Raw genomic sequence first — 16,299 nt, 5'->3', positions numbered from 1 at the left:
TTCAAAGTTAAACCCCGCCCTATGTAAAGGTTGTCCTCAAGGCGGGCAGCTTAGGCTGTTTGGTGGAGAGGCATCACAGAACATTAAAGACTTCTACCTGGCAGCAGTGGAAAGCTCCCAAGAAAGGAAGGTCTCCCTTTTCTCTCACTGGCCAGGTTGTAACTGGGCCCTGTGACAAGGACTGCAGAATGAAAACCTATAGGCCAGGGGAGGCTTATACTTCTACAGCCAGCTGCTTCAGAATGTCTCCACCCCCATCTTTCAGCCCGGTCACTGAGGTCCAGCCCCAAGGACCTTCTGGCTGTTCACTTCCTGCAAAATATGAGGTTACAGGGAACCAGGCAGAGGGCCTTCTCGGTGGTGGCGCCCGCCCTGTGGAACACCCACCCATCAGATGTCAAACAGATAAATGACTATCTGACTTTTAGAAGACAAAGTGTTCTCGAAGAGACAGAAGAAGTATATTTAACTATTGTTTATTTTAGGATGTTTAGTAAAAGGCAGCCTGGCAAAATAAAGACATTTCACCTGGTAGCAGCAAAAAGTTAGCAAGGAGAAAAAAAAGAGGGGAACGCTTTGTTTTGCCCAGATTTCACTTTGCCTCATGTAAATGATTTCATCAAATGTACTGTAGCTTGTGTTTCCTCACTTTTTGAGAAAGTTGATGAAAATAACGAACACAAATAAGAAGCAAAGGCCTGAGGAGGCAATAAGTACAGCATTCTGGGTAATCTCCGTAAAAGGAGATGGCCCCAGATTCATGCTCTAAAATGGGTGGCAAACCGTTTTTTGGCCTGAGGGTCATATTCAGGTGTGGGTGCGAAGCAAGGCTGGTGTGATGGGTCCAGCTCAGAAAACTTGTGGTCTGTCAAGAGAGTCTGAGGACTAGATGGGGCCAGAAGGCCACATTTGGCCCCTGGAGCTGAAGTTCCCTATTCCTTCTCTGAAAAGAGGGGGTCCCTCAGGCTTGGGGTTACATGAGACAAAAGGTAAACTAGTTTTGTTTCCAATGTGGCAATATTAAATACACTCTCGAAGCACACATTTTTGGGGTTGTTTTTTTCATTGAATAAAGCACTGTAAAACGTGGGCCATTGTAATGCATTGCTTTGAAGTCATTTCTGCACCAAGCAAAGTCAATTTTAGGCCCCCAATTCCCTCCTCCCCTGAACCGGTCCCATATTTTGCCCCATAAGCGCCTGCCGTCACAATATTGTTGGGCGAAGCACTTTCGTTGGAAGGTGTCTGGTCTTATTCTAGATAAGGCTGCTGTTAGAGATTTCAAAGTGCCTACGTGCAGAAAGTCAGCTAATCACCTATAGCAATTAACAGTTGGCTGAAAGCCAAGATCTGCTCTCTCTCCAGACCCTTAGCAACAACTTGTGATTGGTCAAGGAGTTCCTAAAGAATGAGCTCTGTGTGAGAGCTTGTGTGGTGTGGTGTTTGTAGTTTGGTTACTGAAGGTTGAGAGAGAGAGAGAGACAGAGAGGAAAGGTTTTACTTTTGTTTCTTTTATTTCCTAAGTCTGTACATAGTAACTTATGGATACTAGTTGCTTCAATAAATGCTGTATATAGTTATCCAAGTGAGTTGCTGAGTTCCTGCGTTGTGCTGTCCAGTCAATGCTCTACAGCCAGAAGCTTCCAGAAAACCTGCATTCACTCTGCTGTGTCCAGGACTATGTTATTTCCTGACACTAAATCTTAAGAGTTGCAGTCTCAAATATGCAGTTAGGGCAGGGGGTAAAGGTAAAGGGACCCCTGACAGTTAAGTCCAGTCGATGAATGGTGCTTATCTCGCTTTACAGGCCGAGGGAGCCGGCATTTGTCCACTCTGCAGACAAGTTTTTCCGGGCCATGTGGCCAGCATTACTAAGCAGCTTCTGGTGCAACGGAAAACTGACACCAGAGCAGCGCACGGAAACGCTGTTTACCTTCCCGCCAGAGCGGTACCTATTTATCTACTTGCACTTTTGACGTGCTTTCGAACTGCTAGGTTGCCAGGAGCTGGGACCAATCAATGGGAGCTCACCCTGTCGCGGGGATTCGAACCGCCAACCTTTTGATCGGCAAGCCCAAGGCTCAGTGGTTTAGACCACAGCACCACCCGTGTCCCGTATAGGGCAGGGGGTGTTTGCTATTAAATCTAGCCTTATCTTTGGACACCAAAGTGACTTCGCTGCATGACAGCTCAAGCTGCTGTGCCAACCATGACTCCTCCCTCTGGAACAGAGATAGCCCAGCCATACTCTGGCAACATTTTGTTTCGATTAATGCAGCAGTTTATTTACATGGAAAAGTAGTGTTCAAATTTAAATAAATAAATAAATGGACAGAAACCCTTGCTGATTTATGGCAAATCACCTGGAGAGCTAGCAGTAGATCACCATTTCTACCAGTAGATCTCCCCACTCCTGCTGGGGGGTGTGACGGCATGGCATGACCAGTGGAATGTGTGTTTGGGGTATGTGCGTTATCTGAAAGTGTCCTTCTACTCATGCAAGGCATCTTCGGATCCAACCGCCGTGTGTTTGGCACTTGCATATGCTTTTAAGCACCAAAGTCAGGTATACAGCTACTCAGAAGTAAATACCACTGAATGCTTTTGGCAACTGGATATAGCGAAAGTGGGCAGATAACCTTTTTAAAATAAAATAAAATGAATTCTTTAAAATTATGCATTTATTTAAAATAGTGATCGATACCTTGCCCCTTTTACCATTTCTACTAGCAAAATTAAATCACAACAATTAAAAAAAATTATGAAGAAAATACAATTGTCAAAACGGCTAAAATGCCAAAGACAACAGTTAAGAATAAAACCAGCAATGCAGTAACTCTAAACAACTTTACACTCTTTGCACAGTTAAATTATTACTAAAATGTTACACATAAACCAAATTAATGCTAATCAATACAAATAATAATCCTGGACAATAGAAGATTCTTTACAGCAGGAGGGGGAGGAAAATGGATAGAAAGAACTTGGAGACATCCAATGAACGTTGAAAGATTTAGAAGAACCGATAAAAGTGCTCCTTCACACAGCCCATAGTTAAAATACGGAACACAGCCTATAGTTAAAATACGGAATAAGCTCCCACAGGAGGCAGACAGAAAAAAGCACAGCAGACGAAAACCTGGACTAGGACCTCTTCCCTCATTTCATTTTTTTGCCATGCCTTTTTAGATTGTAAATCTTGAAGGAAGGGCATGCTCATTTATATATTTATTGATTTATTATTGATTTCTAAGCTTGTCTTGGAGCTTTTCCTGCTGAAGAGTTGGCAACAATCACTTGTTTTCTACTTGCAGGGTCTTGTTTGAATGGAAAGAAACATTCAAAAAGAAGCACTCCCTTCCTACTGCACGTCTGAGGGGATGCAGTCCATTCTATTACCTCAGGGACCCATCACTTCCTCCCATCTCCATGGCATGTAGCTTGGAGATATGTTTAAAAAAAATAAAAGGAGAAAGAGGTCTGCCCCCAATCACATATGAAGAAGGGGGAAAGAGAGACCAATTTTTAGAGCAAAGGGGAAATGTGTGTTTTGGATAGAGGGAAAGCTAACCTATCCCAAGGCATAGAATCATAGAGCTGGAAGGAACCCCGGAGATCTTCCTATATCCAGTTCTGGGCACCACAATTTAAGACGGATGTTGACAAGCTGGAACGTGTGCAAAGGAAGGCAACAAAGATGATGAAGGGTCTGGAAGCCAAGCCATATGAGGACCAGTTGAAGGAGCTGGGTACATTTAGCATGGAGAAGAGAAAACGTGAGAGGAGATATGACAGCCACCTTCAAATATCTCAAGGGCTGTCACGTGGAAGAGGGAACAAGCTTGTTTTCCCCTGTTCTGGAGGGAAGGACTGGGACCAATGGCTTCAAGTTACAAGAAAGGAGATTCTGACTAAACATCAGGGGGGGGGGAAACTTTCTGACAGTAAGAGCTGTTCGACAGTGGAACGGTCTCCCATGAGAGGTGGTGGACTCTCCTTCCTTGGAGGTTTTTAAGCAGATGCTGGATGGTAATCTGTCATGATCTCCTCATATCCACACCACCCATTTAAGGTACTCTTATACAATTTAAAATAGCCATGGCTCCCCCCCCTTCCCAGCAGACACAGCTGGCAAAGTATCCTGGGATCTGTGTGTTAGGTGCTGAGAGTTGTTAGGCACCCCTAACAAATTGTGATTTCCAGGGTTCTTTGGACAAGTGGTTCTGTCATCATCACTCATTAGCACTGAAGGCACAGGCATCCCTGTGATAAATCTCCCCACTGATTGGGGCAGTGGCACTGGGGAAGAAATAACCCTTTCCCCTCCTGTTTAATTAAATCATCTCTTGAAGCTGTCAGACATACAAAGGAAACATAGGCATGACACAAGTTCCTGTCCCCCCGCCACATGTACCCGCCATACCAGCTTTGGAAAAAATTTGTCCTAATAATTACCCAGGGTAATTTCAGACCATGGATCCAAAATTTATGGAGAGCCTCTTCCTTTAGACAGTCATATATCATCATCATCATCATCAATTCATTAATTGCCTCCTGAACAACCACCACATGGCAATTTACACAGGTAAAGGTAAAGGACCCCTTTACCAGTCAAAGGCGACTATGGGGTTTTGGCACTCATCTTGCTTCAGGCCAAGGGAGTTGGCGTTTGTCCACAGATAGCTTTCTGGGTCATGTGACCAGCTTGACTAAACCACTTCTGATGCAACGGAACACTGTGACGGAAACCAGAGCGCACGGAAACGCCATTTACCTTCCCACCACAGCAGTACCTATTTATCTACTTGCACTGGCGTACTTTCGAACTGCTAGGCCGGCAGGAGCTGGGACAAAGCAAGGGGAGCTCATGCCATTGCAGGGATTCGAACCGCCGACCTTCTGATCAGCAAGCACAAGAGGCTCAGTGGCTTAGATCACAGTGCCACCTGTGTCTTGCCAAATAAGATAGTTAACAAAGGATGCTGTTGGCAACCTCATGTCATCTGTCATTCTAGGGTGGCCATAGGGGCTAGGCTCCAGTATCCTACAGGCCTAGCTGCACCACTAACTGGAATTGGGGGGGGGCGCGGCACGGTGCAGGCAGGGGAGGAAAACAGCATTTAAATTTGAAGCAGATCCACACCACACATTTAAAGCACATTGCTTCCTCCAGAGAAACATGGGAACTGTAGTTTGTTAAGGATGCTTGTAGCTCTGTGAGGGGGGAAATCCCAGAATGCTTGGTGGGGAAGTCTTCTGATTTAAATGTATGTTGGACATGCTTTAAATCTATGGTGTGAATCTGCCGTTTGTTGCGGGGAATCGAAAGCGGAACCACTCACTGTTTCTTTCAAGATAAAGAAGAAACTAGGAGATTTCATCACAACTCTCCCATGGCACATCTGCTCTGGACCCAAGTACCGTAATCTCCCTTTCACAATACATTTCCTAAAGAACAATTAAGCTTTGGCCACTCTCTGAACGTTTCTACGGTTTGACTTCCTTGTCGATCCTGTGGCGTCAAGTGAAGCAGTAGCCTCGGCAGAAACTTTCCCAGCAGTCTGAGCATCCAAGTTGCTTCTGTGTCGCCTCTCGTGGCTCATACATGCTGAGTTCAGTTTAAAGCTTTTGCCACAGTCCGAGCACTTAAAAGGTTTCTCTCCCGTGTGGATTCTCTGGTGTGAAACGAGATGTGCTTTCTGGCTAAAGCCATGGCCACAGACGGAGCATTTGTATGGTTTGTCCTTCGTGTGGATCCTCTTGTGTACAATAAGATGAGACATCTGGCTGAAACCTTTCGGGCAGTCTGAACATTTATACGGTCTTTCTCCTGTGTGGATCCTTTCATGTTTAATAAGGCTAGAGCTCAGACCAAAGCTTTTCCCACAATGCAAACATTTATGCGATTTCTCTCCTGTGTGGGTTTTCTGGTGCCTCCTGAGGTCAGGCCCCCGACGAAAGCTCTTCTCACAACTTGAACATTTGTAAGGTTTGATTCCTGTGTGGATTCCTCGGTGTGAGGCAAGGTGGGAGCTCCGATGGAAAGCTTTCCCACAGTCCAAGCATGCATATGGTTTCTCTCTGCGGTGAGTTCTCCTATGTATATTAAGGTGGGAACGCTGGCTGAAGATTTTTCCACAGTCCAAACACTGATACGGCTTCATTCCCGTGTGGGTTCTCTTATGCTTAAAAAGCAGTATACTCTGACTAAACACTTTCCCACATTTAGGGCATGCTTTTTGCCTCCTGTCCTTGCAGATCTCCTTCTGGGCGGTGGTTTGACCAATGTCCCTACCGTCATCCGGAGAAGGAATTGGTTTCTCCTGGCTGATCTTTTGTGCAGCTTTCTGTTGTCTTTCTGATCTGTGCTGATGCCAAGATGCATCTTTCCTATCATGACCCTGGAGCATTTTTTCTTTGCACATTCTGAAAGAGGTGTCTTCTTTAGAATTTTCTGGCACCAGATTCTCCCTCAGAACATCTCCCTTAGAGTGTCCAGTTTCCTTAGAATTTCTGGGAACACGGTTTTTCCTCAAAACGTCTCTCCTAGAATTCCCAATTTCCTTAGCATTTCTCAGCACTAGATTTTTCTCTGGGATGTCTCCCCCAGAATGCACAATTTCCTTAGGATTTCCAGGAAATAGACACTCTCTTAGAGCATCTCCCCTAGAACACTCAACTTCCTTAGAATTTTCTGGCACCAGATTCTCCCTCAGAACATCCTCCCTAGAATTCCCAATTTCCTTAGAATTTCTCAGCACTAGATTCTTCCTTTGAATATCTCTCCTAAAATGGTCAATTTCCTTAGAATTTCTGGGAACTCGATTTTTCCTCAGAACTTCTCCTTTAGAACGTCCAGTTTCCTTAGAATTTCCAGGAACTTGATTTTTCCTCAGAACTTCTCCTCTAGAATGTCCAGTTTCCTTAGAATTTCTGGGAACTCGATTTTTCCTCAGAACGTCTCTCCTAGAATTCCCAATTTCCTTAGCATTTCTCAGCACTAGATTTTTCTTTGGAATGTCTCCCCTAGAATGCCCAATTTCTTTAGGATTTCCAGGAAATAGATTCTCTCTTAGAATATCTCCCTTAGAACACTCAATTTCCTTAGAATTTTCTGGCACCAGATTCTCCCTCAGAACACCCCCCCTAGAATTCCCAATTTCCTTAGAATTTCTGGGAACTCGGTTTTTCCTCAGAACCTCTCCTCTAGAACATCCAGTTTCCTTAGAATTTCCGGGAACTTGATTTTTCTTCAGAACTTCTCCTCTAGAATGTCCAGTTTCCTTAGAATATCTGGGAGCTCGATTTTTCCTCAGAACGTCTCTCCTAGAATTCCCAATTTCCTTAGCATTTCTCAGCACTAGATTTTTCTTTGGAATGTCTCCCCTAGAATGCCCAATTTCCTTGGGATTTCCAGGAAATAGATTCTCTCTTAGAACATCTCCCCTAGAACACTCAATTTCCTTGGAATTTTCTGGCACCAGATTCTCCCTCAGAACACCCCCCCTAGAATTCCCAATTTCCTTAGAATTTCTCAGCACTAGATTCTTCCTTTGAATATCTCTCCTGGAATGTCTAATTTCCTTAGTATTTCCAGGAACTCTGTTTTTCCTCAGAACATCTCTCTTAGACTGCCCAATTTCCTTAGAATTTCCGGGGACTTGATTTTTCCTCCTAAGAATGTATTCCTTAGACTTTTCAGCCACCTTGGGATTTCCTGGCACTACGTTCTTCCTTGCCTTTCTTACATTGCCTTTCTTAGGATTTTCATCTCCCTTAGCATCTTCCGCTGCGGGATTCTCCTCCTCCTTTTTCTCCTGCCCATCTTGTACTGCAATAAAGAGAGGAAAGACAGGTCAGTGAATACCTGAAGGACTGCAGCAGTTCCACATATGAACCTGCCTAGACCCTGAGACAGCCAGCTGAGTGCCACTCAGAGAGGGGTCTGGAGAGTGAGGACAACAGAACAGGCTTTCTCTATAGTAGCCTGTCAGGGATAGAAGGATTGCTCGGGAGGAGCGGGGGGGGGGGAGAGAGAAGAGATAAAACTGCAGAGGAGAGAAAAGATTGTGATTCAGCCAGTAAGGGGGAGGGGCTGAGATATCGAGAGCAAATACCTATAATAAGTACAGATACCTCTAGCTCTCCCAGCCCTCATCAGCAAACGTCTCCGGAAGAGGGAGAGATTTCACACACTGTCAGTAGCAGACAAGGGGGTGAGCAGAGGGGGAGACGTAAGCGTCGACGTCATTTTAGGGGGACGAGAGGTTTCCTTTGTTGGCGCGCGATGGAAGGTTCTACTCCAGAAAACTGAGAGCAAGGGAGTAGTCATGATTTCAACACTCTGTAAATCTTAATGATTAATAAACAGCTTTTAAGCTCACCGCTTGAGCCGGCCGTTTCTCACAAGCAACAACAAAGGCAAGAGCAGCCTGACATAGCCCCTAGTCTCTCTCTCCTGGCATCAACTCTGCCATAGTTTCTCTCAGCGGCTAGCCTATGGAAAGCCCGCAATCAGGACCCGAGTGCAAAAGCACTCTCCTTAGTTGCAATTCCTAGCAACTGGCATTCAGAATTATAGTCACAAACACTGGAGGCAGATCCTAGCCACCATTGCCAGTAGCCATTGATAGCGCTGGTCTGTGTTGCGCTTCCTTTTCTCTCACCTGTTCTGGTGACTTCATGTTTGTTCCCTTTCTCAGAGCCCGGAGGGTGTAGACCCAGGGAGATCAACCCGTCCCCTTCCTCCACGCAGGAGTTTCCATCCGAATTGGTGAGGGAAAGAACTGGGTGCAAAAGTGAAATCAGAAAGAATAAAAACTGTGTTGTTAATTTTCCCTGAACCATCCTAATAAAATTTAACAGCATGCCTTTAGTTGTTATTCCTGCATCATTTCGCTTTGTGACACTTTCACACGGCCAAATTGGATGGATTCCTCTGTTCATGTCAGGATTTTCTAGAGGGTCAATAGCTAAAATGATTTCGAAATTATTATTATTATTATTTTTTAATTTATAGAAATTTTATTGCTCTTTAAAAATATTCTTACATATCTCACATATGTGAATGAATATATACAGAAAAAGAAAAACAAAGTCCAAAACATATGTCTACATTCGCTAATGATTTCGAAATTAGATGGTTGTTGGCTGATATACATACAACTGTTATTTATATGTAGTGGCACCAAGAAGCTATAAGATACTTTTTTGAACCGAAACAGTGCTGAGACTCCCAATGTGATTTTTTTTTTAAAACATAAATGAATTGAAGTAAATTTAGAAGTTGCTCACACAAGGGGACTTCTCTTTTCCCCACAAGTCCCCAAAATCTGCTCCCAACCCTCTGGAGAAGATTTTGAGGATACACTAGGCTTGCTGCAGGAGAGAGAAGGGGGACGTTCGATTGTGCAAGCATAATTTCATTGTGCAAGTGGAATGAGAGTGTTGGATACAAAAAAAAAAGTATGTTTAACATATTCCTGTATTGTCCTGCTTGTTCTGTTATATTGGCAATTGGCTACAAATAAAGAAAATCTGACTGATACGACAGTCAACATAGCCAAATCTAACCGAGCAGATTAATTTGACAATGCTAGGGGCCCGATCACATTTTTCCATGCTATAATGTTATTAAGCCAAATCAGAGTAAAGGCAGGGCTTCCTGTCCTCGCTCTGATTTGGCTTCATACTGCCACTGTGTAGCCAGAATGAATTTGTTCTTATGCTACCTGTGTGATTTCTGATTGGCTGTGATTGCCTTCCCATGAAGCCCTTGTTTTAAAAAAGAAAAACAGCATCAAAGCTGCAGATAGACAAAGAAGCAGCTGTGTGAATAGAGAGTGGGGGGGGGGAAAACATTTGGAAAAGGTAAGCATGGTCTCAAGGTATGGTCTGAAGGCACTTGTAAATAAACAAAACCATGCAAACTTTCTTGAATCCCATAACACCAGGATGGGATCAACTGGGTACAATGATGCACACACTCCGCACTCAAAATACAAGATAAAGAAATTCTTACCCAAAGAGGTCACATTTTCATAGTTCTCCTGCATGACATCCCTGTATAAGGCTCTCTGATGGGGGTTCAGGAGAGCCCATTCGCCCTCCGTGAAATGCACAGCTATCTCTTCGAACGACACAGGCTCCTGAAACACAAAAAGACAGTCAACAGGGATGGAGGAACACAGGGCCATTTCTGCTGTGCTTGTTGACACATGATGCTCTTCCTTCCAATGACATGTGAAGCACCAAGGAAGACGGCACCTCTGAACAGATGAAGAGGCCTTTCAGCTTGTGGTCAAGCGGAACACTATGCATCACAATCATATCATGGTTGCACCCGCCGCCATTTCATTTACTGGTCCAAATTCAAGGTGATACTATTGGTTTGTAAAACCTTAACGGCTCAGAACTAGTTAACTTAAGGCAGGGGTTTCAGCCGTGGGCCAGTCCACTGTCCCTCAGACCATGTGAGGGGCCGGACTATATCTGGGGGGGGGGGACATGACCGAATTCCTATGTCCCACAAATAACCCAGAGATGCATTTTAAATAAAAGCACACATTCTACTCATGTAAAAACACCAGACAGGCCCCACAAATAACCCAGAGATGCATTTTAAATAAAAGCACACATTCTACTCATGTAAAAACACCAGACAGGCCCCACAAATAACCCAGAGATCCACTTTAAATAAAAAGACACATTCTACTCATGTAAAAACACGCTGATTCCCGGACCATCCGTGGGCCAGATTGAGAAGGTGATTGGGCCGCATCTGGCCCACGGGCCTTAGGTTGCCTACCCCTGATTTAAGGGATTACCTTGTCCTCTATGCGCCTATTTGATCACTTGCACTTTTATAAGAGCTGTGCAATGCTTGTGCTTTATTTGCAAGGAGTCAATCCTTTAGTTATTCTAGCTCAGTGGGGTTCCCCCCCCCCTCCACCCACCACACCCACTCAAATTGGCTTAGGTGGGGTCAGGAGAACCCCCAGATTGGGGGGGGGGCAGAAAGAGGGGAATCAGTTCCATCAGGCAAGCAGGAGCACTAGTGCTGACAGAGTGATCCCCCCCAATTTGGTTATACCGGTATGTAGATTTGGGTAGTATTCAGCACAAGCAGGGCTGTCTTTAACCATTGAGCCTACTGGCTGCCCGGCGGAGCACAGGAGTGCGAGTTCGCTGGCCGCGCCAGGGCGCCTGATATGCTTAAGACAGCCCTGAGCACGAGACCTACTCAGAGTAGACCCACTGAAGCTAATAGGTGTGACTAACTTAGTTAAAGGGATGTGGGTGGCGCTGTGGTCAAAACCACAGAGCCTAGGGCTTGCCAATCAGAAGGTTGGCAGTTCGGATCCCCACGACAGGGTGAGCTCCCGTTGCTCAGTCCCTGCTCCTGGCCACGTAGCAGTTCGAAAGCACGTCAAAGTGCAAGTAGATAAATAGGTACCACTCTGGCAGAAAGGTAAACGGTGATTCCGTGCGCTGCTCAGGTCCGCCAGAAGCGGCTTAGTCATGCTGGCCACATGACCCGGAAGCTGACTGCGGACAAACGCCGGCTCCCTTGGCCAATAAAGCGAGATGAGCGCCAAACCCCAGTCATCCGCAACTGGACCTAATGGTCAGGGGTACCTTTACCTTTATCTTAACTTAGTTAAACACAAGTTTTTAAGCTGTTGGGTGTCATTCAGCATCTCACTATTAAAAAGTCCCATCTGTAGATTTCCAGCTGCTATTGCGCTATTGCGCTCAAGTCCTGCTTGGCAGTTTCCCATACCCAGCTGGTTGAGAACAGAACACGAGACAAGACATATTTGCAGATCCCTTTACCTGAACCAGCTCTGCTTTCCCTCCACATCTTCTGTGAAGATGTAGAAATCTGGAGTAGAATGATGACCTTCCTTGGCACCCTGGGGAAAGAGAGGGTGATTTTTCAGATGTCTGTTGCGCATCATTGCCTGTTCATTCGTTTCTCTGCTCAGCAATACACCCATTTCAATGGTCTCTCAAGGCAGCTTGCACAGACAGAGGAAAATCAAGCCCATTAAAACAGCAACATAAAACAGTACAGTTAAAAAACATCATGGGGCAGAGAGGTTAGGAACCTTTTCTGAGCAATCTTCCAAGGGCCAGAGGCAAAAGTGGGTGGAGCAACAAATGCAAATGATTACCTTTGTACACCCAATGTGGTTTCCACACACACAAAACCCTCTCTTTTTTCCATCTGAGCAAACAAGAAACATTGAAGGGCACATTCCAGCCAGGCAAGAACTCCCTAGGAGGGTGCAAAGCCAGGCCGGTCAGGGGTATGGCTAGGAAAGAGTTCCAAGGGCTGGGCAGCAAAGCCTGGACAGTCATGTTTGGTCTCTGGGGCCTGAGGTTCCCCACTGCTGCCATTGGGCAGGAAGAACCCAACCAGCAGGAAATCCAGCTCATGAAATAGCAGAAACAAGCTGTTGCAATGGCTGTTGGCTATGCGAATAAAGTTTTCAGTTCTGGGGGTATCAAAAGAAATCATTTCCCTTCCTTTTCCTCGAGATACTGTGTGCAGGGAGCTTTTTTGACATTAGGGAGCATTCTAGCTTGTGATTTCCTACCTTTGTTTGCAACTTGGCCAGTCTCTGGAAAGATGTTCCACATGCTCTTCATAGCAAATTTTGAGAATATAATCAGTCCCCTCAATGAACAATAGTCAATCAAAAGCCAATGCAAAGGCATTGGCTTAACCCCTTATTCATTGACCCTTGGCAGATGCAATTTGGTGTCATTTTAAAATCAAATTTCATTATAATAATAATAATTTATAATAATTTATTATTTGTACCCTGCCCATCTGGCTGGGTCTCCCCGGCCACTCTGGGCGGCTTCCAACAAATATCAAAATACATTAGAATATCATAGATTAAAAACTTCCCTAAACAGGGCTGCCTTCAGGTATTTTCTAAATGCCAGGTAGTTGTTAATCTCTTTGACCTCTGAAGGGAGGGCGTTCCACAGGGCGGGCGCCACTACCGAGAAGGCCCTCTGCCTGGTTCCCCTGTAGCTTTGCTTCTCGCAGTGAGGGAACCACCAGAAGGCCCTCGAGGCTTAACATCCACCCAGGAATTTAAGAAACAGCCTCGTACCATCTCAAGGCTAGATGGTCCTTCAAGCCTAGTACTGTCTAAATCTACAAGCCTTAGGCCGTTTGGAAATATTCACGCTGCCTTACCAGATAAGAAAGATGGGTCTGCATCGTTCCCCAGCTCCAGCTGCAAAATCTCTGAGGAAAGAAAGAATGGGAAACATAATTGCCCCTTCCCCATGCTTGGTCCTTACCAATGGAACTTGCCACAAAATTTTGCAGGGTGGATTGCTCTTGTTTCAAGTTTCAGCTACGCCTTTTTCAGGATACTCCATTTCATTCCCCCTTTCCCAACAGCCAGCCAGCATTCAGTGGCCACTGAGCATGCTCTACTTTCATTGGGCTGTTTTCATAGAATCATAGAGTTGGAAGAGACCACAAGGGCCATCCAGTCCAACCCCCTGCCAAGCAGGAAACACCATCAAAGCATTCCTGACAGATGGCTGTCAAGCCTCCACTTAAAGACCTCCAAAGAAGGAGACTCCACCACACTCCTTGGTAGCAAATTCCACTGCCGAACAGCTCTCACTGTCAGGATGTTCTTCCTAATGTTTAGGTGGAATCTTCTTTCTTGTAGTTTGAATCCATTGCTCCATGTCCGCTTCTCTGGAGCAGCAGAAAACAACCTTTCTCCCTCCTCTAGATGACATCCTTTTATATATTTGAACATGGCTATCATATCACCCCTTAACCTTCTCTTCTCCAGGCTAAACATACCCAGCTCCCTAAGCCGTTCCTCATAAGGCATCGTTTCCAGGCCTTTGACCATTTTGGAAGATTCTGTCTTCCCCTTAGGGCTCTTTTTCTAATGGCATCTTTACACTTCTGCAAACCTCGGGGTCCCACAGATTGGCACTTAGAGAATTGCTTCTTATTGCCAAAACCTTAAAGGGGGAGAGCAGGGAGACATATATGTACATAAGAGCCGTGCTAATTTTTGTATGTGCAGTACTTCAATGCATCTAATCAATGGGATCTCCTTCTCTCAAATCCATGTTGCTTAATGCAATCTGTTGTACATTAACGTCATTGTTCTTTACAGACGGTGCAATACAAATACTATTCTCAAGATGTTATATCCCTCTCATGCTGACCTTCTGTAATCCTGAATCCTGTGACAGCCTTTCAGCAAGGCCCATTTAAAAACCTGTAAACATTCAGTTCCCTGTTTATGCGGCCATAAGCCTACAAAATGCACGATGCAGTACAAGCGTAAGCAAAACGCACCTGTGCAAAAATATTTGAGGGCTACAACTGCAAACGTCAAAACCTCCCCACTCTCTCACTATATATAAGGGTCTGGTGACTTCTGTTTCAGTGTATCTGAAGAAGTGGGCATGCACACGAAAGCTCATACCAAGAACAAACTTAGTTGGTCTCTTAAGGTGCAGATGAAAGAGGTGAAAGAGGAGAGCGCAAAATATGGTCTGAAGCTCAACATAAAAAAAACTAAGATCATGGCCACTGGTCCCATCACCTCCTGGCAAATAGAAGGGGAAGAAATGGAGGCAGTGAGAGATTTCACTTTCTTGGGTTCCATGATCACTGCAGATGGTGACAGCAGTCACGAAATTAGAAAACGCCTGCTTCTTGGGAGGAAAGCAATGACAAACCTAGACAGCATCTTAAAAAGCAGAGACATCACCCTGCCGACAAAGGTCCGTATAGTTAAAGCTATGGTTTTCCCAGTAGTAATGTACAGAAGTGAGAGCTGGACCATAAAGAAGGCTGATCGCCGAAGAATTGATGCTTTTGAATTATGGTGCTGGAGGAGACTCTTGAGAGTCCCATGGACTGCAAAAAGATCAAACCTATCCATTCTCAAAGAAATCAGCCCTGAGTGCTCACTAGAGGGACAGATCCTGAAGTTGAGGCTCCAGTACTTTGGCCACCTCATGAGAAGAGAAGACTCCCTGGAAAAGACCCTGATGTTGGGAAAGATGGAGGGCACAAGGAGAAGGGGACGACAGAGGATGAGATGGTTGGACAGTGTTCTCAAAGCTACTAACATGAGTTTGGCCAAACTGCGAGAGGCAGTGAAGGATAGGCGTGCTCTGGTCCATGGGGTCACGAAGAGTCGGACACGACTGAACGACTGAACAACAGCAAGGTGCTACTGGAAGGATTTTTATTTTATTTTTATTTTTTGCTTTGACTATGGCAGACCAACACGGCTACCTACCTGTAACTGTGTCAAAAATTATGATCTCATGAGTAAAATTAGCAAAAATCCAAAAGTAGAGGCAGAATTAGTTTGAGCCAAAAATGCGAATTTCAAGACAGAATTCCACCTGAAGTTTTCAGGCTCTCCAAGTGACCCTATTTTCCAGGGACATCCCTGATTTAGAGAAGCCATGCTGGTTTCTGAATGTCCCACTTTTCCTTAGGATGTCCCTATTTTCATTGGAAAAACGTTGGAGGGTGTGGAGTTATCCAAACCCCGAGCTGTCTAAAGGCAATCCAGTATAGGGAAGTTTTTTAAATGTTTAATACTTTATTATGTTTTTATATATGTTGGAATCTGCCCAGGTTGCTGGGGCAACACAATAATATGTGTGAGGTATAAATAGTGAAATTATTATTATGGAATGGGACCTCCCTATTTTCATCGAAGAAATGTTGGAGAGTATGAGATTTCATAATCCTTTTCTTGAATTAATACCCTGTGTGGATATCAACTCTTTTAATTCAGACTCCAGCAGGCTGGCCTCACCTTTAAATGCCAGTAGCACCTCTTGCAATACCATCCTCTTCTCTGAAAAATGTCTTATCCTCTGTTCCAGTTCCAGAAAACCGCTTTCCAACTCAGGAAATGCCCCATTCTTCCTGATGAAGAGACAGTAAGTGAATAATCGATCCCACTTAGTGTTGTTGCAAAGGTTCTCCTGATTTATTGTCATCTTGTAGTTAGCAACTTCCTGGAGCTGGACACCCCTTAACCCTATTTTTCCTATTCCGCTTTCCCATACAATTTTGTCTCCCTGTGGCTGTTTTGATGTCATTTATTTCCTGCTTCGTTCTTCTTGAGCGATCCCAACCAGAGACCCCAACCAATCAGAAACCCCATACAAAATGTGATCCAGCACTTGGGGCATACTACCAGTAATTGTTCTGACAGGCAGCAGTGCTTCCTGGACTAGCTGTAGAAATATTTTGCAGTGAACCACCCC

At 44.8% G+C, this 16,299-nt stretch overlaps 1 protein-coding gene and 1 long non-coding RNA gene across 2 annotated transcripts; both read right to left on the bottom strand.

The window, feature by feature from the left end:
* Window positions 1–270: 270 nt before the first annotated feature.
* On the bottom strand, window positions 271–10,211 carry LOC117042439 (zinc finger protein 382-like). The gene is made up of 4 exons (XM_033141985.1): window positions 10,022–10,211; window positions 8,667–8,786; window positions 7,242–7,831; window positions 271–312 (listed from the first exon to the last, which is right to left on the bottom strand). Exons 1-4 carry the CDS (start codon window positions 10,194–10,196, stop codon window positions 271–273), a joined length of 927 nt encoding a protein of 308 aa, XP_032997876.1. The 5' UTR covers window positions 10,197–10,211.
* A 1,643-nt stretch (window positions 10,212–11,854) lies between these two features.
* On the bottom strand, window positions 11,855–15,980 carry LOC117042853. The gene is made up of 3 exons (XR_004426080.1): window positions 15,843–15,980; window positions 13,217–13,267; window positions 11,855–11,915 (listed from the first exon to the last, which is right to left on the bottom strand). It is a non-coding gene; the product is annotated as an uncharacterized LOC117042853 (long non-coding RNA).
* Window positions 15,981–16,299: the final 319 nt, after the last annotated feature.

This window comes from Lacerta agilis, chromosome 2, assembly GCF_009819535.1.
Source record: "Lacerta agilis isolate rLacAgi1 chromosome 2, rLacAgi1.pri, whole genome shotgun sequence".
In the NCBI taxonomy this organism is placed as follows: domain Eukaryota; kingdom Metazoa; phylum Chordata; class Lepidosauria; order Squamata; family Lacertidae; genus Lacerta; species Lacerta agilis.
This window is presented reverse-complemented; position numbering and strand designations above follow the sequence as displayed.

What these genes read in the sequence shown, in the direction of transcription:
- LOC117042439 (XM_033141985.1), bottom strand. Translation starts at nt 10,196, where the DNA reads ATGGCCCTGTGTTCCTCCATCCCTGTTGACTGTCTTTTTGTGTTTCAG. An exon ending in TGAAAATGTGACCTCTTTGG is followed by an intron (nt 8,787 to 10,021) that starts GTAAGAATTTCT and finishes TTTTGCACCCAG; the next exon opens with TTCTTTCCCTCACCAATTCG. An exon ending in AAGTTCTGAAGAAAAATCAA is followed by an intron (nt 313 to 7,241) that starts GTTCCCGGAAAT and finishes CATATTTTGCAG; the next exon opens with GAAGTGAACAGCCAGAAGGT.